This window comes from Pelophylax lessonae, assembly GCF_965119305.1.
Source record: "Pelophylax lessonae genome assembly, chromosome: 2".
NCBI lineage: Eukaryota > Metazoa > Chordata > Amphibia > Anura > Ranidae > Pelophylax > Pelophylax lessonae.
The window spans coordinates 61,340,541-61,368,308 of NC_138769.1; the positions used below are offsets into that span (position 1 = coordinate 61,340,541).

The following is a 27,768-nucleotide window of genomic DNA, read 5'->3' on the forward strand; positions in this document are numbered from 1 at the left end:
AAAGTTGTAGTGGGTCCTGCAGACGTGGTGATTTGACAAACGAAGTGTGTTCAATCTCTTTTGGCTCATCATTCCTAGTGAGACATCTGTCAGATCAGGGGCCATTTTTCCAAAACACTGCTATTTATATCCAACACTTTGCAAGAATGGATTGGAAGACCCTTTTTGCATTTTGTTAAATAAAGACAGCCAGTACATGTAAGTTAATTGTCTGCATAGACAAAATGGAGTGATTAGTAAGTGGGGGAGGAAAGGGTTGTATGTAGAAGTAGACAGGCACCAAGATGAATAGGTAGTGTTAACATTCCATTCTTAGCTAATAAACCCCCCATGCTCCTGACATCTTCCTCTCCTACACAAGGTCCTTTAGGGTCAGGATCATGTGAGGTTAATGGAACTCTCCACCGTAAATCCGACAGCTATTACCACCTACATGCAGAGAGTATTCATGTCTTCTCCTAAGGACTGCATATCAAGCTACTTTGTAGCAACAATATGTTAAAATCTTCTGTTTTATATAAAAAATGTATATTTATCTGATTATTTTTCATTCATTTATAGTTCATTCATTTATAGTAGCTCAACTAGGGAAGGCTTAACACATTGTGAAACTATATATTGTACATATTTGTGATAATTAATATGTAAATTAAATATAAAATGAAATTTAAAAAAAGTTCATATATACACATAAAAGATTTTAAAACATTTTTGTCACTTTTTGTTCCACCACACTTTACCAAAAAGTACACACACACACACACATATAATATATATATATATAGTAGGTAGGCATCCCCGGGTCACTGTGTGTGTTAGCAATCTACCAATCTACGCCTGGTTTTGGTAAAGACAGGCCTGCTGATTGCACACCTGTGGGCTGGGTTCATATTATTCCCAGGATTAGCACTAGGGATCAGTTGGTGGCAGCTGCACCTGGGCAGACAGGAGGTCTGGCCCAGGAGTCAGGAAGACTCCACCATACAGACAGGAGGTCTATGTATGGGAGTATGGGAGTCAGGAGGGCTCCCATCATCTCTTAAGAGAGAGAGGCTGCAGTTGGCAGCAAGAGCGTACACATCTGCAGAAGGTAGATGTAGTCTGCTACAACGCAGCCTGAAGGTGGTACGAATGAGTAAGCCAGAAGGCTGAATGAACAGTATACAGTAATGGTGGAACCCCCAGTAATGGTGGGAAATTGCTGTTGTTTTGTGAACTTTCTGTTCTTGTAAATAAAAGTGGGCTGCCATGCCCTTGAACATGCAGCCTGGAGTGGCACTACTTTCTGAAATCACATGCACCATTTGAGTTTAATTGCCCTGAATCATTACAAAATATATATATATATATATATATATATATATATATATATATATATATATATATATACAGTGGGGTTCGAAAGTTTGGGCATCCCAGGTAAAAATTTGTATTAATGTGCATAAAGGAGCCAAGGAAAGATGGAACAATCTCCAAAAGGCATCAAAATACAGATTAGACATTCTTATAATATGTCAACAGAAGTTAGCTTTTATTTCCATCATTGACACTTTCAAAATTACAGAAAACAAAAAAATGGCGTCTGCAAAAGTTTGGGCACCCTGCAGAATTTATAGCATGCACTGCCCCCTTTGCAAGGTTGAGACCTGCCAGTGTCATGGATTGTTCTCAATCATCGTCTGGGAAGACCAGGTGATGTCAATCTCAAAGGTTTTAAATGCCCAGACTCATCTGACCTTGCCCCAACAATCAGCACCATGGGATCTTCTAAGCAGTTGTCTAGAAAACTGAAACTGAAAATAGTTGACGCTCACAAAGCTGGAGAAGGCTATAAGAAGATAGGAAAGCGTTTTCACACGTCAATATGCTCTGTTCGCAATGTAATTAAGAAATGGCAGTCATCAGGAACAGTGGAAGTTAAAGCAAGATCTGGAAGACCAAGAAAAATATCAGACAGAACAGCTCGCAGGATTGTGAGAAAAACAATTCAAAACCCACGTTTGACTGCACGATCCCTCCAGAAAGATCTGGCAGACACTGGAGTTGTTGTGGTACACTATTCCACTATAAAGAGATACTTTTACAAATATGGTCTTCATGGAAGAGTCATCAGAAGAAAACCTCTTCTACGTCCTCACCACAAAAATCTGTGTTTAAACTTTGCAAATGAACGTATAGACAAGCCTGATGCATTTTGGAAACAAGTTCTGTGGACCAATGAGGTTAAAATTGAACTTTTTGGCCGGAATGAACAAAGGTACGTTTGGAGAAGAAGGGGCACAGAATTTAATGAAAAGAACCTCTGTCCAACTGTTAAGCATGGGGGTGGACCAATCATGCTTTGAGGTTGTATTGCAGCCAGTGGCACAGGGAACATCTCACGAGTAGAAGGAAAAATGCATTCAATAAAATTCAGCAAATTTTGGATGGTAACTTGATGCCATCTGTGAAAAAGCTGAAGTTAGAGAGAGGGTGGCTTCTACAAATAGATAATGATCCTAAACACCCCTCAAAATCCACAGGGGATTACATCAAGAGGCGTAAACTGAAGGTTTTGCCATGGCCTTCACAATCTTCTGACCTTAACATAATTGAAAATCTATGGATAAACCTTAAAAGAGCAGTGTGTGACAGACAGCCCAGAAATCTCAAAGAACTGGAAGACTTTTGTAAGGAAGAATGGGCAAAGATACCTCAAACAAGAATTGAAAGACTCTTGGCTGGCTACAAAAAGCGCTTACAAGCTGTGATACTTGCCAAAGGGGGCAGTACAAGACATTAACTATGCAGGGTGTCCAAACTTTTGCAGACGCCATTTTTTTGTTTTCTGTTATTTTGAAAGTGTAAATGATGGAAATAAAATCTAACTTTTGTTGACATATTATAAGAATGTCTAATTTGTAATTTGATGCCTTTTGGAGATTTTTCCATCTTTCCTTGGCTTCTTTATGCACATTAATACAATTTTATACCTGGGGTGCCCAAACATTCGATCCTCACTGTGTATGTATATATATATATATATATATATATATATATATATATATATATATATATATATATATATATATATATATATATATATATATATATAATCATTTGAGTTCAATCGCCCAAATTGTTCCTATATATATATATATATATATATATATATATATATATATATATATATATATATATATATATATATATATATATATATATATATATATATATATATATATATATATAGACTTCAGTCTTCCCCTCAGGCAACTTGTGTTAAAACAAATCAGCCACGTGCCACCACCTGTTGGAGTTAAAGAAAGTGAAAAAATAGAGTTCGACCCGTCAGTTTATCTCACTGGTATTGCTATCCTAAAGTATTGATGTTGATGTAAATGATCTGGTTCTTGGGCAGGCAGCTTCTACAATCCACATCTCCACGGGCCCCTCCTACAAGCAGCTTACCCTTTATTTTTAGCGCTAAATCTAGGAAGGTAAAAATGAGCTTAGCAAATTCCACTTAAAAGACACTGTTCTACTCTTAGGTACACTTCCTAAAGCGGAGCTCCACCCAAAATTGGAAGCTCCTCTTCGCACCCTCCTGCCCTCTGCCACATTTGGCACTTTTTGGAAGGGAGGGGGGAGCGGGTATCTGGTTATGACAGGTAGCCGCTCCCACTTCCTGGTAAGATTGCTGCACAGTGATCTACGTCATTTCTGGCCCCTCCTCCCCCTGCTGCCTTCTGGGACACACAGAGGCCCTAGAAGACAGTGGGAAAATTCAGAAAGCACAGCACGACTGCATGTGCAGTAGGAAACAGGCTGTGAAGCCGCAAGGCTTCATTTCCTGTTTCCCTCACTACAGGAGATAGCGCCTGCTCCTGAGGCTGATGGACAAATCGGCTAGGGGTGCCAACATCACAGGATTCCTAGACAGGTGTGTGTCCTTATATTAAAAGTCAGCAGGTACAGTATTTGTAGCTGCTGACTTTTAATTTTTTTTTTTTTTACAGACTGGAGCACGTCTTTGAGCTATTACCATATCCCATGGACATCAATCCAATGTGTGTATCTGAAGAAATAGGATGAAACTCACAATAATAAAAGTACTGCTATTTAACATTTATTAAAGTAAATAAAACTGTATGCACTCACATGATCCAAGTGCAAATAAAACACTATTAAAAACACTCCGGTGTATTAGAACACTGGCAAGCATAAAGATGATAAGAGGGAGGGATCTAATTAATGGTTGTGCTTGTTGGAGTTCCAATTCTCCAAAGGTTAAAGTCACTATTAGGCTCAATACACGCTGGGCTTTTAAAAAAAAAAACAGTTCCCTTGGCGGAAAAAAAAAAACGTTAATATAGAACATTTTTTGTACAGAGTTTAGGAGAGTTTTGCTTTTTTTTCTGCCAGAAAGCTCCAATCAGAAACACAATCTAGAAGGGTTTTTTTTTTTCTGCCTCTAAACATTGAGCCTAAAATATGTCTGTAATTGCCCTAATGTGCATGGACACATAGGATAACACTGAGTGGCTTCTACAGGCAAAACACAAAACTCCTGTAGAAGTAGTGATTTTTAAGCCAGTGTGCATTGAACTACTTACATCTTATTTCCTCAGATACCCAGATTGTATTTATTTTATTCCAAAAAACATGGAATAAAAGGTGAACTGCTCTGCAACAGGTGGCGGCACATTTGTAGTTTGTTTTAACACAAGTTGGTGGTAGATGAAGATTGAAGTGTCTTCTATATACAGTATATAGTATATTATATTTTTGCGTAGACTTTTTGTTAAAGTGTGGTGGAATCACTTTACCAGAGAATTTCCTTTATGTATGAATATGTATGAACTAATATTTTACTTTTTATTTTATTTATATATGAATTGTCACGGACATGTTGTATATTTGGTTTCATGTTGTATTTTGTGCAGTGCTGTATCTTGGCCTAGGCCAACAAGGCCCAGGCCTAGGGCGGCACTTTGAAGGGGGGCAGCAAAAAAGCTGCACCCCGCACGAAAAATAAACAGCCTACTCCCGGCTCCCGCACGAAAAGGGTCCCCACTGGCTTGCGCTACACTTTTAGTATAGTGCCAGTCTTATGGGGCAAATTGGGCCGGAGGGCAGGGTCCAGGAGGCAAATCAGTCTGGCACCCCCATAAAGGGGTCACACTGCTACCTGCGCTGTGATAATATCCACCGGTGAGGACATTTGGACAGACCGCAGACAGGAAGGGGTGGGTCGTATTTAAATTAGGGGGTGCCCAAGTTTAGTCAGGCCTAGGGCAGCACAAAACCTAAATACATCACTGATTTTGTGCTGTATGGTTTCATGCTGTGTGTATTACTGCAGGGTAGTAATAATAGCATTTTTAGTAGCTCAAACACATTCCACATGGCTAACCAAGGAATAATGAACTAGTCTAATGTCCCTATATCTATTTTTTATATCGCTTAGATTTTATATTAGTGAACACCAAAACATTAATATCGCACTGCCAGTCATTGATGTATTGATATTTGTTAATGAAAGATAGTGCTCTATGTTGGCCATGCATAGTGCATTTTGCTGTTCCAGGCAGATCTGCATTTGTCATGCAAGCACATAAGTATGTTGTCTGGGGGCAGCACACTTTCCTCTTATCAAAAAAATAAATAAAAATAATAGTAATAGGAGAAACAAAAGACTCATGTGCCATAGAATATGAGTAGATCTGGGCATTTAAAGTGGATGTAAACCCTGTCCTATACCCAGTGAAGTGAACAGCCTCAGATGATACACAGAGATTAAACAAATCTCCCTACATAAGTTTTACATGTATATTTGCAGTCTCCAGCTTTCTAGACCCTTTAGAAAGTGCACATCATGTTTGATTTTTTTACCTGTTTCAGCAGTGGGAGGGGAGTCTGGGCATACACTGTGTGTAAGCTGATTGGAGGAAAGGTGCAAACCCTCCCTCTACATAGGCGGAAGAACAAAGAAACATAGCTGTGCTGTGAATAGACAAGATCTCTGCTTATCTGTTTCTAAGTTAACTCCCTGACACATATTTTCATCTGCTTTTATCTCCTGTGTGGAGAGCTTGTCAGAAGTTATCATGCTGATAACAGAGGAACGGAGCAGCAGAAAGAAGGCTTTGGAGAGAGATAAGTAAACTCCACAGACATATGTGGATAGGACAGATTCCATGAATGGGTTTATGTCTACTTTAACCCTCCTCTCTCAAATTTTCACCGTAGCGTGGTTAGTGATAGTTCTGTATTCACTTGGGCCCCTCAAAGCCCAGTGTTGTTGTTTGCTTCTTAGAAGATACAGAGGCGCCTCTGAATGTGAACTGTAACATGGATGTAACATGTATTTATTTAACAAAAAAGTACACAGTGCGCTCCTTTCTCAAGCTCTGAGAATGGAGTGTGAGCATTCACCCTGTTTCCTAGTGTGCATGCTCCAAAATGTATCGCAGTAACGTCCGGTGACATCATCGTGTTCAGCGCTGCGTTCCATCAGCGGTCCAATCCTTGTTCCTGGCTCTCCTCCATCATCCTCCCTATCATCGAGCCGGCATAGAGTCCAGACAAGTGGCGGCGTCATTACCTGCAGCATGGGCGCCCAAGCTCTACATTGGACACGTACCTAAGATATGCCTGTTTTAATCCTTTTAAATGTGAGTGTAACTACTCCTTTTTTATTGAAATCCATGTTAGTCTACACTCAAAGGCACCTCTGTATCTCCTGTTTTTTCTGGAGATCGCTTCAGCTCCCCATCAGAGGGTTCACCCTTTAGTGCCAACAGTTTTCCCCTGCCCCTGTGTTTTGCAACTTTGATGGACTCATTTCTATCCATAAGTACCGAGCTACGGACTCCATATACAGTGTAGTTACATACTACTACTTTTCTCAGCATGAGTAGAACCTATCCTGCAAAAAACATCAGAAAGGAACTATGACTGGAGGTTCTTGAAAAGCTAGAGTTTGACTTATACTTTACAGGAAGTCTAGTGTCCCATCAAGAGAGTTTGTGGAATATCTGCTCTACAGTCATGTGCTAAAGAATCAAAGGATGCTGGTCTGACTTAACCACTTTACCACTAGAGGATTTTGCTGTCTTACGTCTGGGCCACTTTTTGCGACTCGGCGCTGTGCGAATTTAACTGACAATTGCCTGGTCGTGCGACGCCATACCCAAACGAAATTTACGTCCTTTTTTTCCCCACAAACAGAGCTTTCTTTTGGTGGTATTTGATCACCTGTGCGATTTTTACTTTTTGCGCTATAAACAAAAAAAGAGCGTAAATTTTGAAAAAACAACAATATTTTCACATTTTTTTTATATGAAATTCCGCCCAAAAAATGTAAAAATCAAAATTTTTAAAAATTTTTGGCCAATTTGTTTTCTGCTACCTATGTTTGGGAAAAAAATTCACAATAAGCGTATTTTGATTGGTTTGCGTAAAAGTTATTGCGTTTACTAACTAAGGGAAAGATTTCTGTCATTTTTGGTGTTTTTTTTTTAACGAGTAATGGCGGCAATCTGAGATTTTTTTTTTGCGGGACTGCGACATTGCGGCAGACAGATCGGACCCTTGACTGACATTTTTGACACTTTTGGGGTTACCAGTGACATTACTGCAGTAATCAGTGCTATATATATGCACTGTTACTGTAAAAATTACACTGGCAGGGAAGGGGTTAATTTTATTGGAGAGGGAGGGGTTAATGTATGCCTGGTGCTTACTGACATGTGTGGGGGGAGGTGACTGTGTGACACAGGGACAAATCCAGATGCAATCTGACCCTGCCTGTCACTTAGGAGATCCCGACGATCGGGGAAGAGCAGTGGCGATCGCCGCTGCTCCTCCCCTGGCCCGACTCCCGACTCCCTGTGACTGAGGGGTGTGTCTGATGATGTAGATCTACGTCGTCAGACGATAACGAGCCACTTTGCCGCAGTACTATTACCGTACGCAGACAGCAAGTGGTTAAAGGTCGTTTACCTGTGAAGACTTGGAGTATGACATTTCTTGGAAAAATTGACTGGTGCCCATCTCTCCACAACCCCACTCTACATCAAGGACTTTACCCTGAGGTGTAATGTCAGCCCACGCATCCATTGCAGGTCCTTATCTACTCCTGGGTTATAGGGGGGCTGGGGGGGGGGCGGAGTGATACTTCACAACAGTACAGAAAACCTCAACACCAAACATAGAAGTTTATTTGGCATTATGAAATACAGAACGTGTCAGGAGACACCTTAGGTTCTTAGTGGACCCAGTAGTAAATACTCAACGTCAACCTCTTATAGCAATGTACTTATTATTCATACACCATGTTTCTCCTTTCTGTTTTGCTTTTCCTATGGTGCCAGGTTGGTCAGTGCACTGTAGGGGGTCAGACAGTGTAAGGCAAGCACATTGTGTTAAATAAAAGATCACCTGTATGCCCTGGTTCTGCACTAACGTGTGGGGGGTGGACAGATTTTGGGGTATCTATGTATTATTTAAGGGAACTTTGCTTACGGTAAGTAGAACAGTGTACAGTTTATGTACAATTTTACCTTCCTGTGCCTTAGTTGAACAGTTCTGATTGTGTTCCAGTACTATGCCAAATGCCAAGCCTATTGTGGGCCTAAATTATAAGAGCTAGCGTAAGGCAGGGTATAGCAGATTTTTATAAATATGACTGCGCTCTTCATAAATCTTAATTTACTACTGGACTCTATAAAAGTTGAGAACATATTTATAGTGATCATTCAAGTTTTACATGTAATTTTCTGGGAAAATAAAACAGGAAATTGGCTTATATGGGCAGGCTCTCTGTTTTTGAGGAGAACTTCCTTTTCTTAAGTTTTTTTTAAAATATAGTTAATAGTGTTGGAAGTGTTATTAATAGCATCAAGTGGATGCCAAATGTTTTCTCCAATACAGAATATGAAAATTAGAGCCGACCTCTGATATGGACACAACAATGCATGACAATAACCCCATCAAAGAAATGCGTGCTGCCATTTCTTTCCTTCTTCTTAAAATGCTGCATACTTGGTTGGTATGCTAATATTGTACAGTGTTTTCTGAGCCCCTAACCTAGAACCAGATAGCAGATAAAAGTGTTCTGACTTAATTCTGGATTTATTTGCTGCATACTCATTCCAGGTCAAAGACTCAGAAAACTTCAAAGCCAAATTATTGCCAATACAGCCAGGCATAAAACACTCTTAGAAAGAAATAAGTAATGCCAACCGATATATTGATCTATAACTTGTTCTGCTTTCCTCCATTAGCCAAAAACATACTGCTGGGTCATTCGGCTGCCTTGGACCTAATGTGTGTACAAAGACATTAAAGATGGTAAAGATGTTAGACTCTAAGCTCCTTTGGGGCAGGGAATGGGGCAACAAGTTTAAATTTCTCTAGCCCCAAGTTCAGCATCCAGTCCCACTTCAGGCAGCCTGTCAATGTCAGGCTGCAGTTGGATGGGGCTAAACACTGAATCTAGTGGAAACAGCATTTAGGGCCCTGTCCTTAATGTGCTGTAGAATATAGTGGAACTATATTAATGATTAAAGAAAGTTTCTGGCATTTTTTTCCCTCTGGTCACTTGCAGAAATTATTGCAGAACTACATCCAGTTGGCAGATGACTTGAGGGCTGAGACTACAACAGCTCAGTGCACCATGAAGCCCCTATGTGGTCTGGACTATTATTATGAAATGCCTGCGGTTTAGAAGAATCAGCATCTGCCCTCTGCAGGCTCCTTTGCCTTCCGGCAATGACAGCTGTCTCCAAAAAACTCATGTTGTTATTTATCTATTTTTGTATTATACTTGGCCGTCAATGCAATTATGTTAAAAGGTAAAAGATGATTCAATTTCTCCATAAACAAGAAGAGAAGAGGCACCTGCACGGGGCAGAACGCAGAGTCAGCACCAGATCATTTGACATGTTTCTTTAGTCAGATAAACAGACACCATCATGGTTTATGTATTATGACTAAATTATCATGGTGTCTAAAGCTGGCCATGAATGTTAACTTTTTCCCATCCGCGCTACAGCCTATATACGGCTGCAGCGCGGACTTGAATTTTCAGGAGGCCGTTTTTTTAAAGGCCTCCCAGAAAGAGTCTCCCCGCGCGCTCCCGCGAGCGCGCATCGGGGAGAATCTATGTCGGCCGTGTCCCTTGGACACAGCTGATCACAGATCGTGGTGAATGGCCAATCACAGCGGCCATTCACCACGTGATCAAGCCGTCCAATGAGAGATGATCTCATATGTAAACATATGAGATCATCTCTCATCGCCGGCGCGCCTTCCTCACACGGAGCCTGCAGTGTGAGGAAGGAGGGGGAGCCTCACAGCGCCGGGGACACACAGGAATGTAATCAGGGCACTGATCACCAGTGCCCTGATTACTAAAGGTAAAAAGCATACATAAATTGCCCCCCATCAGTGCCCACAGTGCCCACCATCAGTGCCCCCCATCAATGCCCACAATCAGTGCCCATAGTGCTGTCAGTCAGTACCCATCAGTGCCTGCTCATCTAGGCACTGATGAGCACTGACTGGCAGCACTATGGGCACTGAGTGTGGGCACTGATGGTGCTGCCCATCAAAGCTCATCAGTGCCGCCCATCAGTGCTCATCAGTGCCACCCGACATTGTCCATCAGTGCCATCCGCCAGTGCCCATCAGTGCCACCTCTCAGTGCCACCTCTCAGTGCCCAGCAGTGCCACCTCTCAGTGCCCAGCAGTGCCACCTCTCAGTGCCCAGCAGTGCCGCCTATCAGTGCTCATCAGTGCCGCCTATCAGTGCCGCCTATCAGTGCGGCATATTAGTACCTCCTCATCAGTGCCCATAAGTGCCACCTCATCAGTGCCCATAAGTGCCACCTCATCAGTGCCCATCAGTGCAGCCTATCAGTGCCCATCAGTGCCGCCTCATCAGCGCCCTTCAGTGAAGGAGAAAAATGTATTTTCAAAATTTACTCGCAGAAAATAAGAAAAACTTTTTTTTTTTTTTAAATTTTCTGTCTTTTTTCTTTGTAAAAAAATAAAAAACCCAGAGATAATTAAATACCACCAAAAGAAAGCTCTATTTGTGTGAAAAAAAAATGATAAAAATTTCATATGGGTACAGTGTAGCATGACCGCGCAATTGTCATTCAAAGTGTGAGAGCGAATGGATGGGAAGGGGGTTTAAGTGCACAGAAGGCAAGTAGTTAAACTAACAGATTCCTCCACCCACATTTTACAAATGAATGAATGCTTCTGCTTGGCTATCGTATGCTGATTGAATGCAGCCACTGTTCAACCATCAATTTTCCACTCAGCTCCTTTAAATTTCGAAAGTGAATTTTAGACAGTTCACCAAGAACAAGAACAGTATATGACCAGCATAAGACCCCCAAAAGACAGGTTCTCTTGACAGGGCATTCCCCCTCCTATCAATACATACCTTCTCCATACTACCCTGCCACTCTGTTCATCTGTCTTTACATATACTTGGTACTTCTGGGTATGGGGGAGAATGTGACCTTTTCCCTTCCTGGCAAGATGCAGTGTTCAGACCTGAGTGGCCAATTTGTCATGTACCATTCCATAGCCCAAGTGTTCCTTCAGGGGAAAAGAGCCCTGGGACGGCATCAGTGGGTAAGCAGGTGCCCTATCAGTAGAACCTGTATCTCTACTGGTAATGGGCAAAAGCGCCAGATTCCCTTAGGTCTACTCACATGGATGCTTGGTGCCATACAACATAAAAGTTGGGTATATTTGTTGCCTCCCAAGGAGCCAAAGCTGCTACCTACAGCTGTCCATAGAATTCAATTACAGGATGTGGCTTTATGTGGTTATACATTGGTATTTGCGTAAGCCCATGTATTTTTATGGATATACCTACACCCTTGGATGCAGACAGTATAAGTCCACAGTGTTTGCCCCCTGGCTCCTCAGCTGTCAGAGAAGAATGTATACTGTAGCCTGAAGGCTAATCTCAAAAATGTGTTGGGAGCTGCTAGAAGTTGAACCTGTAAGTATCTCTTACCATAGGCTGACTCTATGACTTGCTAAGATGAGGAGGATGTGCTGGGATAGAAGATGCTGGATAGTGCAAAATGCACTTACACTTCTTCTGCTCACTGTAAGTGCCTGAAAAGCGAAATATTGGAAGTAGAAATTGTAAATATTTCATGTTGATCTTGTTTGAACCCTCTATTTTAATAGTTTTACATAGGCACCCCCATTTTTGCCCAGTCTGAAGCCATTACTAGTGTTCAGGATCTGATAAAAAAATAATTTTAACCACTTGTCGACCGCTCGCTGCAGATATACTGCGGCAGGCTGTCTCGGCTGCGCGAACCGCTGTACCTGTACCTCGATTCGCAAATGCACTCCTGGGGGTGCGCGCGCACTCCCTGCCGGTGGCCAGCAGCGGGGAGGCTGATTCATGGGTCCAGCCACCGCGATTGCCACCGGGCACCCACGATCACCGTGGAGAGAGAACGGCGGTCTGCTGTTGTATACACAGCAGACCATTGTCCTCTCAGGAATCGGCACAGAGCACCGGTGATCCTCCTATTTAGGATCACAGGTCTCTGTGTTGATTCCACAAGCCCATCCCTCTCACAGTTGGAAAACACCCCCTAGGCATACACTTAACCCTTTGATCACCCCTGAGTTAACACCTTCCCTGCCAGTGTCATTATTACAGTAACAGTGCATATTTTTAGCAATGATTACTGTAGTAATGTCACTAGTCCCCCCCAAAAATGTAAAAAATGTCAGTTAGAGGTCGAATCTGTCCGCCACAAAGTCGCAGTCCCGCTAATAATTGCAGGTTGCCGCTATTACTAGTAAAGTGGCGCTCGGCCGGAAGTTTGCCCACCGATGAGCGCCCCATAATGCACTGTGCGATTTACAGTGCATTAAGTGCTTGTGATTGGCCAAAGCATGCACCTGACCTGTATGCTTCAATCACAGCACAATGTCCTGTAAGAGCCATGATTTGCCAAAGGCAGGTTGCCAGTCATGGCTCAGGGGCCAAGTCCACACCCCACACTATATAAGGCTGCTTACACAGCGGCTGTGTGTAGTGTGTGAGTGAAGATTAGGAGTGGAGATTAGGCAGGTAGTTAGCGGATTGTGCTTTCATATTTAATGCCATCAGTGCAGTGTAGTGTAGGGCTGATTCATCTTGTGTAACACAGTGTACTGCAGTCAGTATAGTGCTGTGCTGTGATTCTTGTGTAGTAGGGGCCACTGAAGTGTTGGCGCATACAACACATCTGTGCCACCACACTGATCCCATTTTACATTTTTTTTGTCATTGATATATATATATATATATATATATATATATATATATATATATATATATATATATATATATATATATATATATATATTTTCTTTTCAATTTCTTTTTTTTTGCAGCATCAGGTTCTGTTGCTGCAATATTAGTACTCCCCCTTCTGTGTCGCAGGTGCTATTCCTTCTGTGTCAGCAGTGGGTTTTTTCTGTGGCGCAGCAGCACTAATTTTATTTAGGACATAATTGGTGTCCCCCCTTTTGTGTCGCAGGTGCTATTCCTTCTGCGTCAGCAGTGGTTTTTTTTTTTTTGGTGGTACAGCAGCACTAATTTCATTTAGGGCATATTTGCTGTCCCCTTTTGTGTCGCAGGTGCTATTCCTTCTGCGTCAGCAGTGGGGTTTTTTTTTGGCACAGCAGCACTAATTTTATTTAGGACATAATTGGTGTCCCCCCTTTTGTGTCGCAGGTGCTATTCCTTCTGCGTCAGCAGTGGTTTTTTTTTTTTGGTGGTACAGCAGCACTATTTTTATTTAGGGCATATTTGCTGTCCCCTTTTGTGTCGCAGGTGCTATTCCTTCTGCGTCAGCAGTGGGGTTTTTTTGTGGCACAGCAGCACTAATTTTATTTAGGACATAATTGGTGTCCCCCCTTTTGTGTCGCAGGTGCTATTCCTTCTGCGTCAGCAGTGGTTTTTTTTTTTTGGTGGTACAGCAGCACTATTTTTATTTAGGGCATATTTGCTGTCCCCTTTTGTGTCGCAGGTGCTATTCCTTCTGCGTCAGCAGTGGGGTTTTTTTGTGGCACAGCAGCACTAATTTTATTTAGGGCATAATTGCTGTCCCCCCTTTTTGTGTCACAGGTGCTATTCCTTCTGCGTCAGCAGTGGGGTTTTTTTGGTGGTGCTGCAGCACTAATTTTATTCAGGGCATATTTTCTGTCCCCTTTTGTGTTGCAGGTGCTATTCCTTCTGCATCAGCAGTGGGGTTTTTTTGTGGCGCAGCAGCACTAATTTTATGTAGGGCATAATTGTTGTCCCCCCTTTTGTGTTGCAGGTGCTATTCCTTCTGCGTCAGCAGTGGGGGATTTTTTTGGTGGTGCGGCAGCACTAATTTTATTTAGGGCATATTTGTTGTCCCCCTTTTGTATCGCAGGTGCTATTCCTTCTGCGTCAGCAGTGTTTTTTTTTTTGGTGGTGCAGCAGCAAATATTTTATTTAGGGCATAATTGCTATCCCCTTTTGTGTCCTAGGTGAAATTCCTTCTGCATCAGCAGGGTTTTTTTTTTTTTTTTACTTTATTAAGTTTTTCTTTATTAAAAAAATATTTAATACAACGGTTTATAGTGCACTGAGTACAAAAGTAGTGCACCCAAGCACCATATTCCCTTAAAAATCCCCATCATGCCTGAAAGGCCAACAAGGAGAGACAGACGCTCACAGGCCACTAAAAGAGGGCAAGCAGCCTCTGTGTCCACAGTGAAAAGTGGTGGTCGTGGACATGGTGCATCCTCTGCAGGCGGGGCACGCTTGTCCTTTTTTTTTTTTTCCCGGTACTGACCGTGCTATTGAGCCACAACATGCAAAAGAGTTGGTGGAGTGGATAGCTAAGCCGTCCTCATCCTCCTCATCCTCTGTCACTCAGGCTCATACTAGGTTGCCTTCCACCGCAGCTGCCAAAGTGGCCTATTCCACAGGCTCCTTGTCCACAGCTACTCCTTCCGTAGCCTCACCATCATGCACAGAGGAGTAACCTGAATTATTAGTTCATAGTGTCAGTTACATAATACTGGAGGATGCGCACCAATTTGAATGCTCCGATGTTGGTTCCCAGGTTGAGGAAGGGAATAACATGAGCCTAGAGAGAGGGGGTGACAATGATGGACAAGAAACTAGCAGTCATGTTCCCCCCAGCTGCAGCAAACTGCCAAGTTTGCTCCAGTGATGAGGAGGGAGGGGATGATGAGTTCACTGACTGTACTTGGGTGCCTGAAAGAATAGAGGCGGAAAGTGAGGAGGAGGAAGATGTGGCACAACTCCAATGAGGAATGATGTCTTCCAGGGGCTGGCTTAAGAGCAGCCACCCTATTGCATCACACCATAGAGCTCCACAGGTGCAGGGCGCTGCTAACTCCCCGCTGACTTCCAAAAGTTCATTGGTGTGGGCTTTTTTCAACACATGTGCAGCAGACCGCCGCATTGCTGTTTGCAATCTCTGTCTGAAGCTGATTAAGAATGGCTATAACACCAGCCGCTTGGGCACCACATGCTAGATAAGACATATGATGACCTGCTATGTAGTGTGTTGTCAACAGCACCTGAAAGACCCACATCATAAAAAAATGCAGATTTCAGCTTGCTCCTCATCTGGGATCTCTACCCCTACTATACCTCAAGTCCTCTCAAAAACCTGCACTGAGAGGGAAGATGGTATAGCAATGAGGGCCACAAGTACTTGCACCCAATCTGCTAGCAGTACACCACCTGTTGATTTTACCAGCAGGCAAATTTCGCTACCCCAGTTGCTGAATCGGAAAAAAAAAAAACTGTCCCAGCCATCCACATGTTCAGCGTCTAAATGCTAGCTTGGCCAAATTGCTAGCACTACAACTGCTGCCTTTCATCTGGTAGACTCTGCTCCCTTTCGTAAATTTGTGGAAAAAGCTGTACCCCAGTGGCAGGCTCCAAACATATGTATTTAATGTATATGTATTTTGGAGTCTTCCAGCTACCCTGATGCTGCACCACAGGAACTGGTACTATGAAACAGTTGTGTGAAATACTGATAAGGGGGGTTGTGGTGCGCTTCGGGGTATTTCCAAAATATAGTAAAGTGCTTCTATGTGATAATTCACCTCTAAAATGAATAAATCAATGTATATAAAATCCATACAATCCTATTATATATATTCGAAAAATATATCTTGTTGTGTGTAAAGTAAAATATAAGGTGCTTGATAGATATCATGTGACTTGGTTGAAAAAAGTATTAGGTACTTCTTCTACGTGCTTATATAAAGTGCTCTGTGCATACAGTGATAAAAAAATTATATAAATTGTGAATCAAATAAAATCAATAAAAGTTCCAGCAATAAATTACAAAGTATCAAATATGTGCAAAATCGCAAATGCACATATAGCTGAATGTCTATTCCAGAATGGTATTGCAAACAGTTCTCAATCAAATGGCTGTGCTGTCAGCCTTATTCCATCAAACAATATAAATACAATAAACCAGTGATTGTATAATGTGATGTATTTTCCTCCACCTTGTGCCGTGGTGTCACTTCTAGGTGTACTAAATTCTCACCTCAAAACAGAGGGTAATACGCCTGTATTATCTCTCTGGATAAATGGTAATCACTTTGCTTCCCTTGTTCCAGCGTGGTGTCTAGTATGTGCACTCTTTTCCCGGGGTTCCTGTGTTACTTCCAAACTTGTCCTATTTGCGGGTACCTTCTATGCCTTCCTCTGAGTGCAGCTTCTTGAGGTGAGTGTCACTTCCTTAGGGCTCATTAAGATTAAGGGGCCATCATTGTGCATTGTGGTACGGGACAGAGCTCCCACGGCGTGATCTGAACACTGGATAATGCGTTTTTAAATGTAAGTTTGCTATAATTTTTTAAATAAAAGTCTATTATACTGCACAATGATGGCCCCTTAATGTTAATGAGCCCTAAAGAAGTGACACTCACCCCAAGAAGCTGCACTCAGAGGAAGGCATAGAAGGTACCCGCAAATAGGACAAGTTTGGAAGTAACAACCAAGTTTCAACCAAGTCACATGATATCTATCAAGCACCTTATATTTTACTTTACACACAACAAGATATATTTTTAGAATATATATAATAGGATTGTATGAATTTTATATACATTGATTTATTGATTTTACAGGTTCCAAACATAAATTTCTTTGCCATTCCAGCTCCGTACCATCATGTGGAAGGTAATGTTTTGGCCGAGTTGGACAGAGCGGTCAGCAGGAAGGTTCACATTACTGCTGACTCTTGGTCCAGCAGGCATAGTCAGGGACGTTACATTTCCTTCACAGCGCACTGGGTAACTCGGCTGGCAGCTGGGAAGGATGCAGGACAGGGTTCAGTGCTGGAGCTTGTTCCGACATCATGCCTCCAAAAAGCTGGTGATGATTCTGCCACATCTGTCTGCTCCAGCATCTGTTCTTCTTCTTAATCTATGGCCTCTTCTGCTGAATTGTCCTCTGAACCAGCAATGCTTCCTAAGCATTCAAGGGGCTACGCAAGTAGTCAGGCTAAAAGATATCATGCAGTGCTTCAGTTGGTCTGTCTAGGGGACAGGAGCCACACCAGGCCAGAAATTCTGTCAGCTCTGCTGGGGCAGGCTCAGAGGTTTTTGACACCACAGCAGCTTGAGCCAGGAATGGTTGTATGCAACAATGGCACCTCCGCCCTCCGACAGGGACGCTTGACATATGTTCCATGCTTGGCACATGTCCTGAATTTGGTGGGGCAGCGTTCCTTGAACAGGTACTAAGGCTTACAAGATCTTCTGAAGCAGGCCAGAAAAGTCTGTGGCCATTTCCATCAGTCCTACAATGCCAGTGCTCAGCTGGCTGACATTCAATAGGAATTCAACCTGTCCACCCACCTCCTCATTTGTGACATGCCCACCAGGTGGAACTTACCATTGGCAATGCTGCAGCAGCTGCACACGCAAGAGAGGGCCATCAATGATTACCTGTGTGAGTATGGCACAAGGACAGGCTCAGGGGAGCTTGGCTTCTTTTTGCCACGCCAATGACTGCTGATAAAGGATGCATGCACTGTCCTGTCAATATTAGAGGAGGCCACAAGGATGGTGAGCCGCGACGATGCATGCATCAGTGACGCTGTCCCTCTAGTCTTCCTGCTGGTGCACACACTTGACAGAATCATGGACAGGTCATTTGAGGCAGAACAGCGGGAGGAAGAGGAGGACTTCCTTTCCTCACAAGGCCCCCTTTATGCAGATACCATTCCTGTGGGGCCACAAAACATGCAGGGGGAAGAGGAGGATTGTGGCAGCATGGATGTAGAGGGTAACATACAGCAGTCTTCAAGGGATGGTTTTCATTCCTCAGAAACCCCAGGAGTTGTACGTGGCTGGGGAGAGGTTGCGCCTGACAATGTCATCCTTAGTGACTTAGAGGACTCAGAATCTCATGACTCCTCAAACTTACGGTGCATGGGCTCCCTGATGCTGCAAAGTCTACGAAAGGACCAGAGGATTCATGGTATCAAGTAAAGGGATCATTACTGGTTGGCAACCCTTCTTGATCCACATTACAAAGGTAAAGTTGCAGAGCTCATCCTGCCTTTGCAGAGGGAGCAGAGGATGAAACCTCTTGAGGATGCCTTGAAGAAAAACTTGTGTAACACCTTTCCAGACACTGAAAGGTTATAATTTCCTGGACAACATGTTTCTGAGGCTTCATTGGGTCAATGGAGAAGCGGTGGAGAAGGCGGCCGGCTAACTGATGCCTTTAAACAATTCTTTAGTCCTCAGTGCCGGGGTAAGGTTTAAGCAACCATCATCAGCGTCTGCAGCATATGGTGCAGGATTATCTAGGGGCAAGAGCAGACTTGGAGACCTTTCCAACTGGGCATCCACTGGGTTACTGGGTCTTGAGGATGGACCACTGGCCAGAACTTGCTCACTATGCAGTCGAGCTACTGGCCTATCCTGCTTCCAGCATGCTTTCCGAACGGACATTCAGTGCTGCTGGAGGTTTTGTGACGGATAAAAGAGTGCGTCTGTCCAGACTCCGTTGACCGGCTGACATTTATCAAAATGAATCAGTCCTGGATCTACAGCAGCTATCAAGCCCCTGATGCTGATGTAACTAATTAAATGTGCTAGGGATCTGAGTTCCCTTGAAGACTGCTTATGTTGCCTATCCTATTCCTGAATCTTGATTATGCTAGCTTCCAACAATGTTTTTGGTTTACGGCACCACCAACACCCAAGGCCTATTTTTTCTGCACCTGTATGACAAGTGCATGTAATTACAATGATTCTCATTTTTAACAGCAAGGCCTGTTTCTGCACCCAGCAAGAGTAACTGTGAGGGGTTACAGTGTTCAGGCACCACCAACACCCAAGGCCCAATTTTTCTGCACCTGTATGATGAGTACATGTCATTTCAATGTTTGTTTCTAACTTTTAACAGCAGGGCCAGTTCCTGTGCCCAGTAAGAGTAACTGTGAGGGTTTACAGTGTTCAGGCACCGCTAGGGATGGGTGAACGGTTTGGGCTGAGCTTAAGTTTGGCCTAAACATCACCCATTCAGGTATTCGCCTAACAACTGAACTTTCTCAGCACTTAGCGGGATGTTCGCCTGCCGAGTGCACAGTCAGTATGTCACGAACAAAGGTCAGGTTCAAAGACCAATTGCTATAGCAATGGAAGCTTACACAGGAACCAGCAGGATAGGAACACAGGCAGGTCACCCTGGCAGATGACGCAGGCTCACCTGAGGTGCAGAATTTAATTACTAACTGGTGTTCATCAGATCTGCTGATGGTGGAGATGGACTTATTTGCTGCATGTTAGCACCAGGCCGCGGTTCTTTAGGATCACCCCACTAGGAGGTGAGCAAGCCAGGGTCCAGTAGCTGATATAGCAGGTAGGGATCAAGCAGAGGCATAGTCGAGGAGCAAGCCAAATGTTGGTAATGAATGGTAGGGAAGATACGGAGGGCAGCAGGAGAGACAAGCGAGATATTGGCTTGTGAAGGCACAATATTCTGGCAACCAGAGTGCAGAGACATGGCTTAAATCAGGAAGTTCATATGGTATGGGTTTTGGGGGGGACCCTACGCCATATTTTTTTTAAAAATCTTGGTGTGGGGTTCCCCTTAAATGTCATACCAGACCTGAAGGGCCTAGTCGGAGGGGGAGGAACCTACGCCATTTTTTTCATTTTTTTTATCTGTATTGCCGGAAGCCATCAATACATTACAGCCGCGAGCAAGTTTAAATTACATTTTTTCCTTTAGAAATGTCAGTATTGCTGAAACAGGCTACATACAATGTACAGATGCGCTACTTTACAGGCGCATTAAGGGGACCCCCCAGGCACACATCACTTTAAACATCATTAAAATCACTGCTCCTTTAAAAACTATTGTTTTAAAAACATCTTTTTGCGTTGATGCATGTCCCCCAGAGTAGTACCCGGGTCCCCATACATTTTTTATGCCAATAACTTGCTTATAAGCATTTAAAATTAGAATTTTTTATTTTTCATGTTCGTCTCCCATAGACTTTATTAGGGTTCGAATGTTCGCTAGAACTTTTCCCCTGTTTGAGATGTTCTGGCGCGAACCGAACCGAGGGGGATGTTCGGCCCATTACTAGTCCCCACAATATGGATCGCTATATCAGCAACTTCTAAATATGTTATTTTCTTCAATTTTTTTGCTTACCTTATTTTGTTTTGATGCCTACAGAAGCTGGTGCCATATTAACTTCTGTCTTCCGATTCAAGCGTGGTATAGCTTCTGCCCTCTTTCTCTTCTGCTTTGCCGTAATCTGGTGAATTCACAGTTAGATTTAGTCAAGCCTCGTTTTCGTCCTCAGTTGCTATAGGAACATGTGTAATCAGTTCCAGCTCTAAGGACTGCCAAGTATCTGCACTCTTGCAATATTAGGCTGCGATGCCACAATTGCAGATGGCAATAGGACGGCAGGAGGCTGTCTTAATGAACGGCACACTGATCGTCCCGTGAATGAAGAATTGCCCATGCAACGGCAATGTCACTAAAGATAAAAACGGGTTACATCCTTTGACAGGCAGAAGTACTCAGGATACAAAGGACATGGGACAGTAGGTTGCTACACACTGTATTTATTGAAAAAACTATGAATTCTGAGTTTACAACCACTTTCACTGATCGGACACAAGTCGCTCCAACTTTAGATAAGGTTCCTGCACTACTTTGGTCTGACTTTGATAGGGCCTCAATGCCATAGAGTATAAAAAGTCACATTAAGTCGGATCAAAGTCGGACTGAAGCCTTATTATAGGCTTACCTATAGGTAAAAGCAAGAGATGGAAGTTTACTTCCAATTTAATCATAGTTATGATTTAGGTTGTGATTGGCTGTACTGCATCAGCGGGGTTATTCATGGATGACATGGATGACATTGTTTATAATAAGGTTTTGCAAGCTCCTGATTGCCTTCTGGGTTTATCATACACTTTCATGGTTTACAGGAGCCTTAGCAGCAGCACTAAGTCTGGTCACAACCTGGATGGGCTGCGTGGGTGCAGTTTCACAACAGGGTTGTTAGGTTTCCTATATTTGGAGACATGATTATTGGTGATAAAACCACACAGAAAACTAACACACAAAGAATTGAAAATAAACATTTTTTTTTTGTACAGTTCTATCTTCGCAGTCCGCATCTCAATTTCTTACAAGAAAACGGAGAGCAAATTCATTTTTTGAAGAAGGTAAAAGTGGTGACCTGGAAAGGGAATGTATTGAGGAACTTTGCAATAAGGAAGAAGCTCGGGAAATATTTGAGAACGTCCCTGAAACAGTAAGCAGAGACAATATATTTTGTGTTCAGCGCCAACATTTGTTTGACCTTTGTTCGTATTTTGCCAACTTTAATCTGAATTTGAAGGATCTTGGTTTTAAAGTTGAACTAAAAGGTATTTTTATGTTGTATAGAATAAGGGAGGGTTATAACTCCTGTCAGTATTTTTTTTCCATCTGTATCCTACTAAGAGCTCCTTTCACTTCCTTTCCCAATGCTAAAACAGAAAGTTAGATAAAATCTCTCCAAAGTGAGGGAATTCCTGGTTGTCACCAGAACTAGATTACCAGTTGAAAGATTTCTCCTCTATTCCCCTTCCAGTGGCAACCCAAAATTGTAGATTTTCTTTCATTTTCATAGTAAAATGGACAAATAGAGAAGGTGAACCTCTCTAACAGGGACACAGACATCAATTAAAAACAGATGTTCTAATCCCTCTAAAATCTGTCCAAAACAAAAAAAAAAAAGTTTCCCTCTTAGTTATACTTAGATGCCACCAGAATATGCATAGTGATTCTCCTTAAAGTAAACCCCTGACCTATATTTACCACTTATACCTACAGTGTTGTGAAGGTGAGTATAAGTGGATCATAGGGATGGATTTAGGACCCATACACACCAGCGGGTGCGGGTTATGCTCTATACAGTGCATTCCATAAGGGCAATGGGATGCACGGTTACCTTTTTTTCTTTTTTTTTAACTTTATTAAAATTTCACAAAATTCATTCCATTCACCTTTATAGACATCAGCATGTTACAAAGCATAGTACACCCATTTTTTTTAAGCACACAATAATACAACACATCGGTGTGAACTAAAGCATCAGGACTTAAGGCAAATTTCTTTGTCTATGCATTGGGACTATGCAATTTAGTGTATATGGTGTTAATGGGCTCCTAAAGTACATCTAAACCCAAGAGAAAAAATCTTTCTGATTCCTGGCAGAAATCTCAAACTATGTTACTAGTTTTCCCAGATATCTCCTGTGAACTATAAAACAATTTCTCGCAATGTAATAGAGATGAGGGTGGGGTGATTGTAGTCCAAATCAGGAGAGCGGTCTAGAGTGACAATGCTGCTCCTCTATGATACAGTACAGTGAGCAAATGTTATCATTCAGTATGTTACTGGCAGGATCATCAAGTGGAAATACAGGAGAAACTATTATGTCCTGCAGGGGCAAATGGATGGAACCACAGCACCATAGGGGTACCAGATATCTGCCACTTCCAGTAGTGTTGGATATTGAAGATTCTTCAGCAAGCTAACTCTTAAAGTGGTTGTAAAGGCAGAAGGTTTTCAACCTTAATGCATTCTCTGCATTAAAGTAAAAAAACTTCTGTGATTCCCCACTCTCCCTGCAACACCCCCTAAATACTTATTTGAGCCTGTGTCCAATTGCATCGGCACTGCTCTCTCTCTCTCTCGACTCTTGCTGCTGTCAATCAAATCATGTGAGGAGAGGGCGGGGCCAAGCTGTGTGTCTATAGATGCAGAAAGCTCGGCTCAGGATGGAGTCCACACAGTTGCTCCTATTGCAAGCAGCTTCCTTTGCGGGAACTCAGAGGAGAGGAGGAGCCACTGGCGGGGGGACCCTAGAAGAAGAGGATCGAAGCTGCTCGGCGCAGGGAAGTATAACATGTTCCTTAATGAGAAAAAAAAAATCAAATCTTTACAATCACTTTAGGAAGAGCCCTCTGCTGTGTTGTATCGTCCCAGTTTAAAAAAAAAATTGTAATAACTTTCTCCCCACCACAATATATTTGACATGTACATGCTATATGCAATCCGCAAAAAAATGCTATATGCAGCCCCTCTAGTGACTTTCTAAGTTTTACTAGCCCTGAAGGACCATATTTACTATCCCGAACTTGTGGGATTTAAAGGAAATTTATGATCACAGCATACACTTTCATTTTGCAACATCAGCATTGTAATAGCAATACAGACAATAGTTATTATTCCCAATCCAATATAAATTTACCTAAATCTTCTTTGAGGTTGTGAGTTCTGCCTTTGTGCTGGCCATCTCTTTCCACAACTTTAAAGATTTCCTGCATGCTTTGCAGCTTCTCCTCTGCTGAAGATTTTCAATTTCTAAGGACTATGTATCCCATGGTACCTTGCTGCCTGCAAGCATTGATTCTGTTCCTGACTCCACCCCATAAAACTCCTCCTCTGAGCACCTCTGTAGTTCAGAAGCTCTGTGAAATGTGTGGTACAACAGTGCCTACTCTCGGAGCATAGTGAATAAGTGTCACAGAATACAAGGAATAAAATGTGTCGGGATCTTCACAAAGTACATTTACAAACTTCAAGATCATTTAAGTTATTAAGAGTAGGCTGGAAATAATTGAAATACAATGTACAAGTTATTGATTTTACACTTTGACCATTGATGTTGTTTAATCCTTATTAATAATTTTTATTTTTCTATTTATCTAGGAATTCTTTTACCCGAGATATTTAGGTAAGTGAATATTTCCATATTTGTAGTCAGTTTATGATATGATATCTATGGTATGATTGTGAAGAACTACTCCCTTGGGAGCTGCTGGTTACGGGTTCCCCTGGGTTACCATTAGCAACAACATGACAGTTCCAACATTTTTCCCAAGTGTTCTAGCTCAGTCAGGAAACAGTCCAGTAGCTTTGGTTTTTGTATTTTTATTTGGAACTTGGATAGGAGAAGGGAATGAGTGGGATACTCCAACATTATACACTATGCACAATTGGCTGGGATGACTTGAAAATGCTGAGTAACGCTGAGTAACTCTGAGTAACGCAGAGTAACGCTAGTCACGGCTAGGCCGCTGCTTCACTTTGCTGTGAAGTATATTTTGAATGAGCTTTCTGAGGTAAACTGTATCCTGAGGTAAACTGGACTGTACTGCAGAACAACTTCAGGGCCCTTCTTGGCACCCCCTTTGTTCCTAATCATTAGGGTGAACTACACGGCACCCCCTTTACTGATATACTCCTTGTGTGAGCTAGCTCCTTGATCCCCTGACCTCTCTGGAGTGGTCCCCTCTCCTAGGCAGACCCTTAGGCAGATCTCCTGGTACTCACAATACTGTTTTTCCCAAGATGTTTCTGCCAGCAGCTCCACTAGCAGGCACTCTGGATCCTCTGCAGCTCAGCTCCACACCTGGTTCACTAGGCCGACCACCTGAACCACCTTCCTCACACTTGCAGGAGGAGAGACAGCCGTCCACCTCCTCCTGGGACTTTGCTCCCACCAAAAGACACCCTGTCACATGCTCCCTCAGGATTTATTGCCAATCCCAGGATGCATTGCAGCAATGCCTGCCCACTGGGACAGCCATAAACCCTGGTGTGCTACTGGTTAGGTTTCCTCCACTGTCCAACAAGCTCCCTTATTGGATACAGTGGGGAGACTCCCTTAGACCCAATAAAGCTCACCTGGAAACATGTGACAGGCCAAACTAACAGATCTGACTCTCCTGATAAGCAGAAAAGAGCCACTAAATGCATTTTCATAGTTACATAGTAGTTGAGGTTAAATAAAGACAATAGTCCATCCAGTTCAACCTGTGTAGGTGTGATCATATCCCATACCCCTGAATGTTTTTATCCTTGAGATGTATGTCCAAAAGTCTTTTAAAAGTAGCCATACTCCATGCAGCTACTACAATTTGTGGTAGAGAATTCCACAGTCTTGTAGCCCTTACTGTAAAGAACCCCCTGCGTAGCCTGAGGTTACATGTCTTCTCCTCTAATCGCATTGTATGGCCTTGTGTCCTCATGCATTCCTTGCGACTGAATTGTTTATTTTCCTAGCACCTACCTAGGAGGGTGTTACATCTGTTATAGAATTCACCCAAAAGGGGAGGTTCTGCTTTGAGGACCCCCTCCTCTTTAGGAAATTACACTTTTTTCTCCTCCCTTAGCCCACCCCCCTTCATTCCAACAGTCTTCTGGGACACCTCACAGGTCCCAGAAGACTGCGGTACCATTCACAATGCCCACAGTTAAGATGCTGGCACCAGGGACTGAAGATGGTCCCCGGTGACCCCTCAGGTGAGCACAGCACTGGATCTTGGGACAGCGTCTGTTTATTAAAGTCGACAGCTACAGCTTTTTTAGCTGCTGACTTTAAAGTTTCAGAAAAACAAATGGAGCTCCTCTTAAAGCACCTGGATTCCTGACAAACACATAAATGATAACAAAAACAATTTTATTTGATCCCCTGCAGATTTTGTAAGGTTGCTCACTTACAAAGAAATAAAGGGTCTGTAGATTTTATCATCAGAGGTAAGATGTTTCTTGTAGTTAGTAACCAAGTTTGCACACATCTCAGGAGGAATTTTGGTCCACTCTTCCTTACAGATCTTCTGTAAATTCTTAGAGATTCATGGCTGTCGTTTTAGCTCCCTCCATAAATTTCCTATAGGATTAATGTCTGGAGACTGGCTAGGGCACTCTATGACCTTAATGTGCTTCTTCTTGAGCTTCTTTGTTGCCTTGGCGGTATGTTTTGGGTCATTGTCATGCTGGAAGACCTATCCATGACCCATCTTCTGTGTTCTGAGGAAAGAATGTTCTCATGCAAGATTTTACAATACATGGTCCCATCCATTGGCCCCTCAATGCGGCAAAGTCGGCATGTACCTTTAGAAGAGAAACACCCCAAAGGCATAATTTTTCCACCTCGGTGCTTGACTGTAGGGAAGGTGTTCTTGGGGTCAAAGTCATAATTTTTCTTTCTCCAAACATGCCAAGTCCCCCTTCTCAAGAAGGCACATGTACATTCATGCCAATGAACCCTCTAAATGATTCAGAGAAGGATTACGAGAAAGTGCTGTAGTCAGATGAGACCATAATTGAGCTCTTTGGCATTAACCCGACTCGCCGTGTTTGGAGAAAGAAAAATGCCGACTATGACTCTAAGAACACCTTCCCTATAGTCAAGCACAGAGGTTGAAAATGTGCTTTGAGAAAAGATTTGTTATTCTGTTTAGTCGGTCTTTTGATCCAGACAGCATAGTCAGTTCATCACCCAGCACTATTTTTCTCCACAATTAAAGGCTAAGTTCTCCTTTAGGAACATGATAGTTTCAAAAACTTTTAGATGGGCACCTTAACGACCACAACATACAGTGCAGAGGTATATGATGTACTATTAACAGCAAACACACACACTCATCATAGGTTGAATTAGATGGACTGGTGTCATTTTTCAACCTCCCTAACTATGTTCCAATCATATTTAGGGGGCAACTTGTTTCTAAGCACCCTCATACCACCCTCAGAGCCCCCCCCCATGACTGCGAATAGGGGCTCTCGTCTCTCACATGCGGCTGTCTCATTAAAAATCAGCCTGCCTGCACAGCTGTGTCACTTCTTCACACAGATGTGTGAATGAATGAATTACAAGCCCCGTCTGCCACTGCAGCAGACTGACTTATGCTTCTCAATGGACTACAACTGTGGTAATCAGTGCACTCACAGTCGATTAACATTGATAACTTAAAGCAGAGTTCCGGCCACAAAATCGACATAATCGATTTTGGGCCATGGGCTTGCTTTTGGTCACCTGAAAAAGAAATGGATAGTTACGATTTTTCTTTTGTTTACTTACCTTGTTATTGAAGAAAAATATACTCACCTTTCTTCCACTTCCTGCCTCTGCGGCCGCGGCCCGCGCTGTCACTTCCTCTTTGCATTGATTCCTGGGAGCTGAACGTCATCGCTCCCAGGAATCAATGCACCTGCACCGGTCCCGCTCGTCCCTTCTGGTGCGGGCGCTCATTCCCTGCTAAACAGCTTCTGGGCATGCTACACTGGAAGTGACGAGGCGCATTCTGGAAGAAGAGGATGCAGAAGAGGACGCACTGGCTTCAGCTGCCCACATCCGAGATGGCAGCGCTGGAGAAGAAATTTTCAAGATAAGT

The 27,768-nt window shown here is 42.8% G+C and overlaps 1 protein-coding gene across 1 annotated transcript in view; it reads left to right on the top strand.

Moving 5' to 3' along the window:
* Positions 1-27,768, top strand: part of PROS1 (protein S) — a 105,420-nt gene that overhangs the window by 6,220 nt on the left and 71,432 nt on the right. The window contains exons 2-3 of the mRNA XM_082244265.1: positions 21,694-21,851; positions 24,299-24,323. Coding sequence (XP_082100391.1) covers positions 21,694-21,851; positions 24,299-24,323 — 183 coding nt within the window. The remainder of the gene's footprint in view (positions 1-21,693; positions 21,852-24,298; positions 24,324-27,768) is intronic.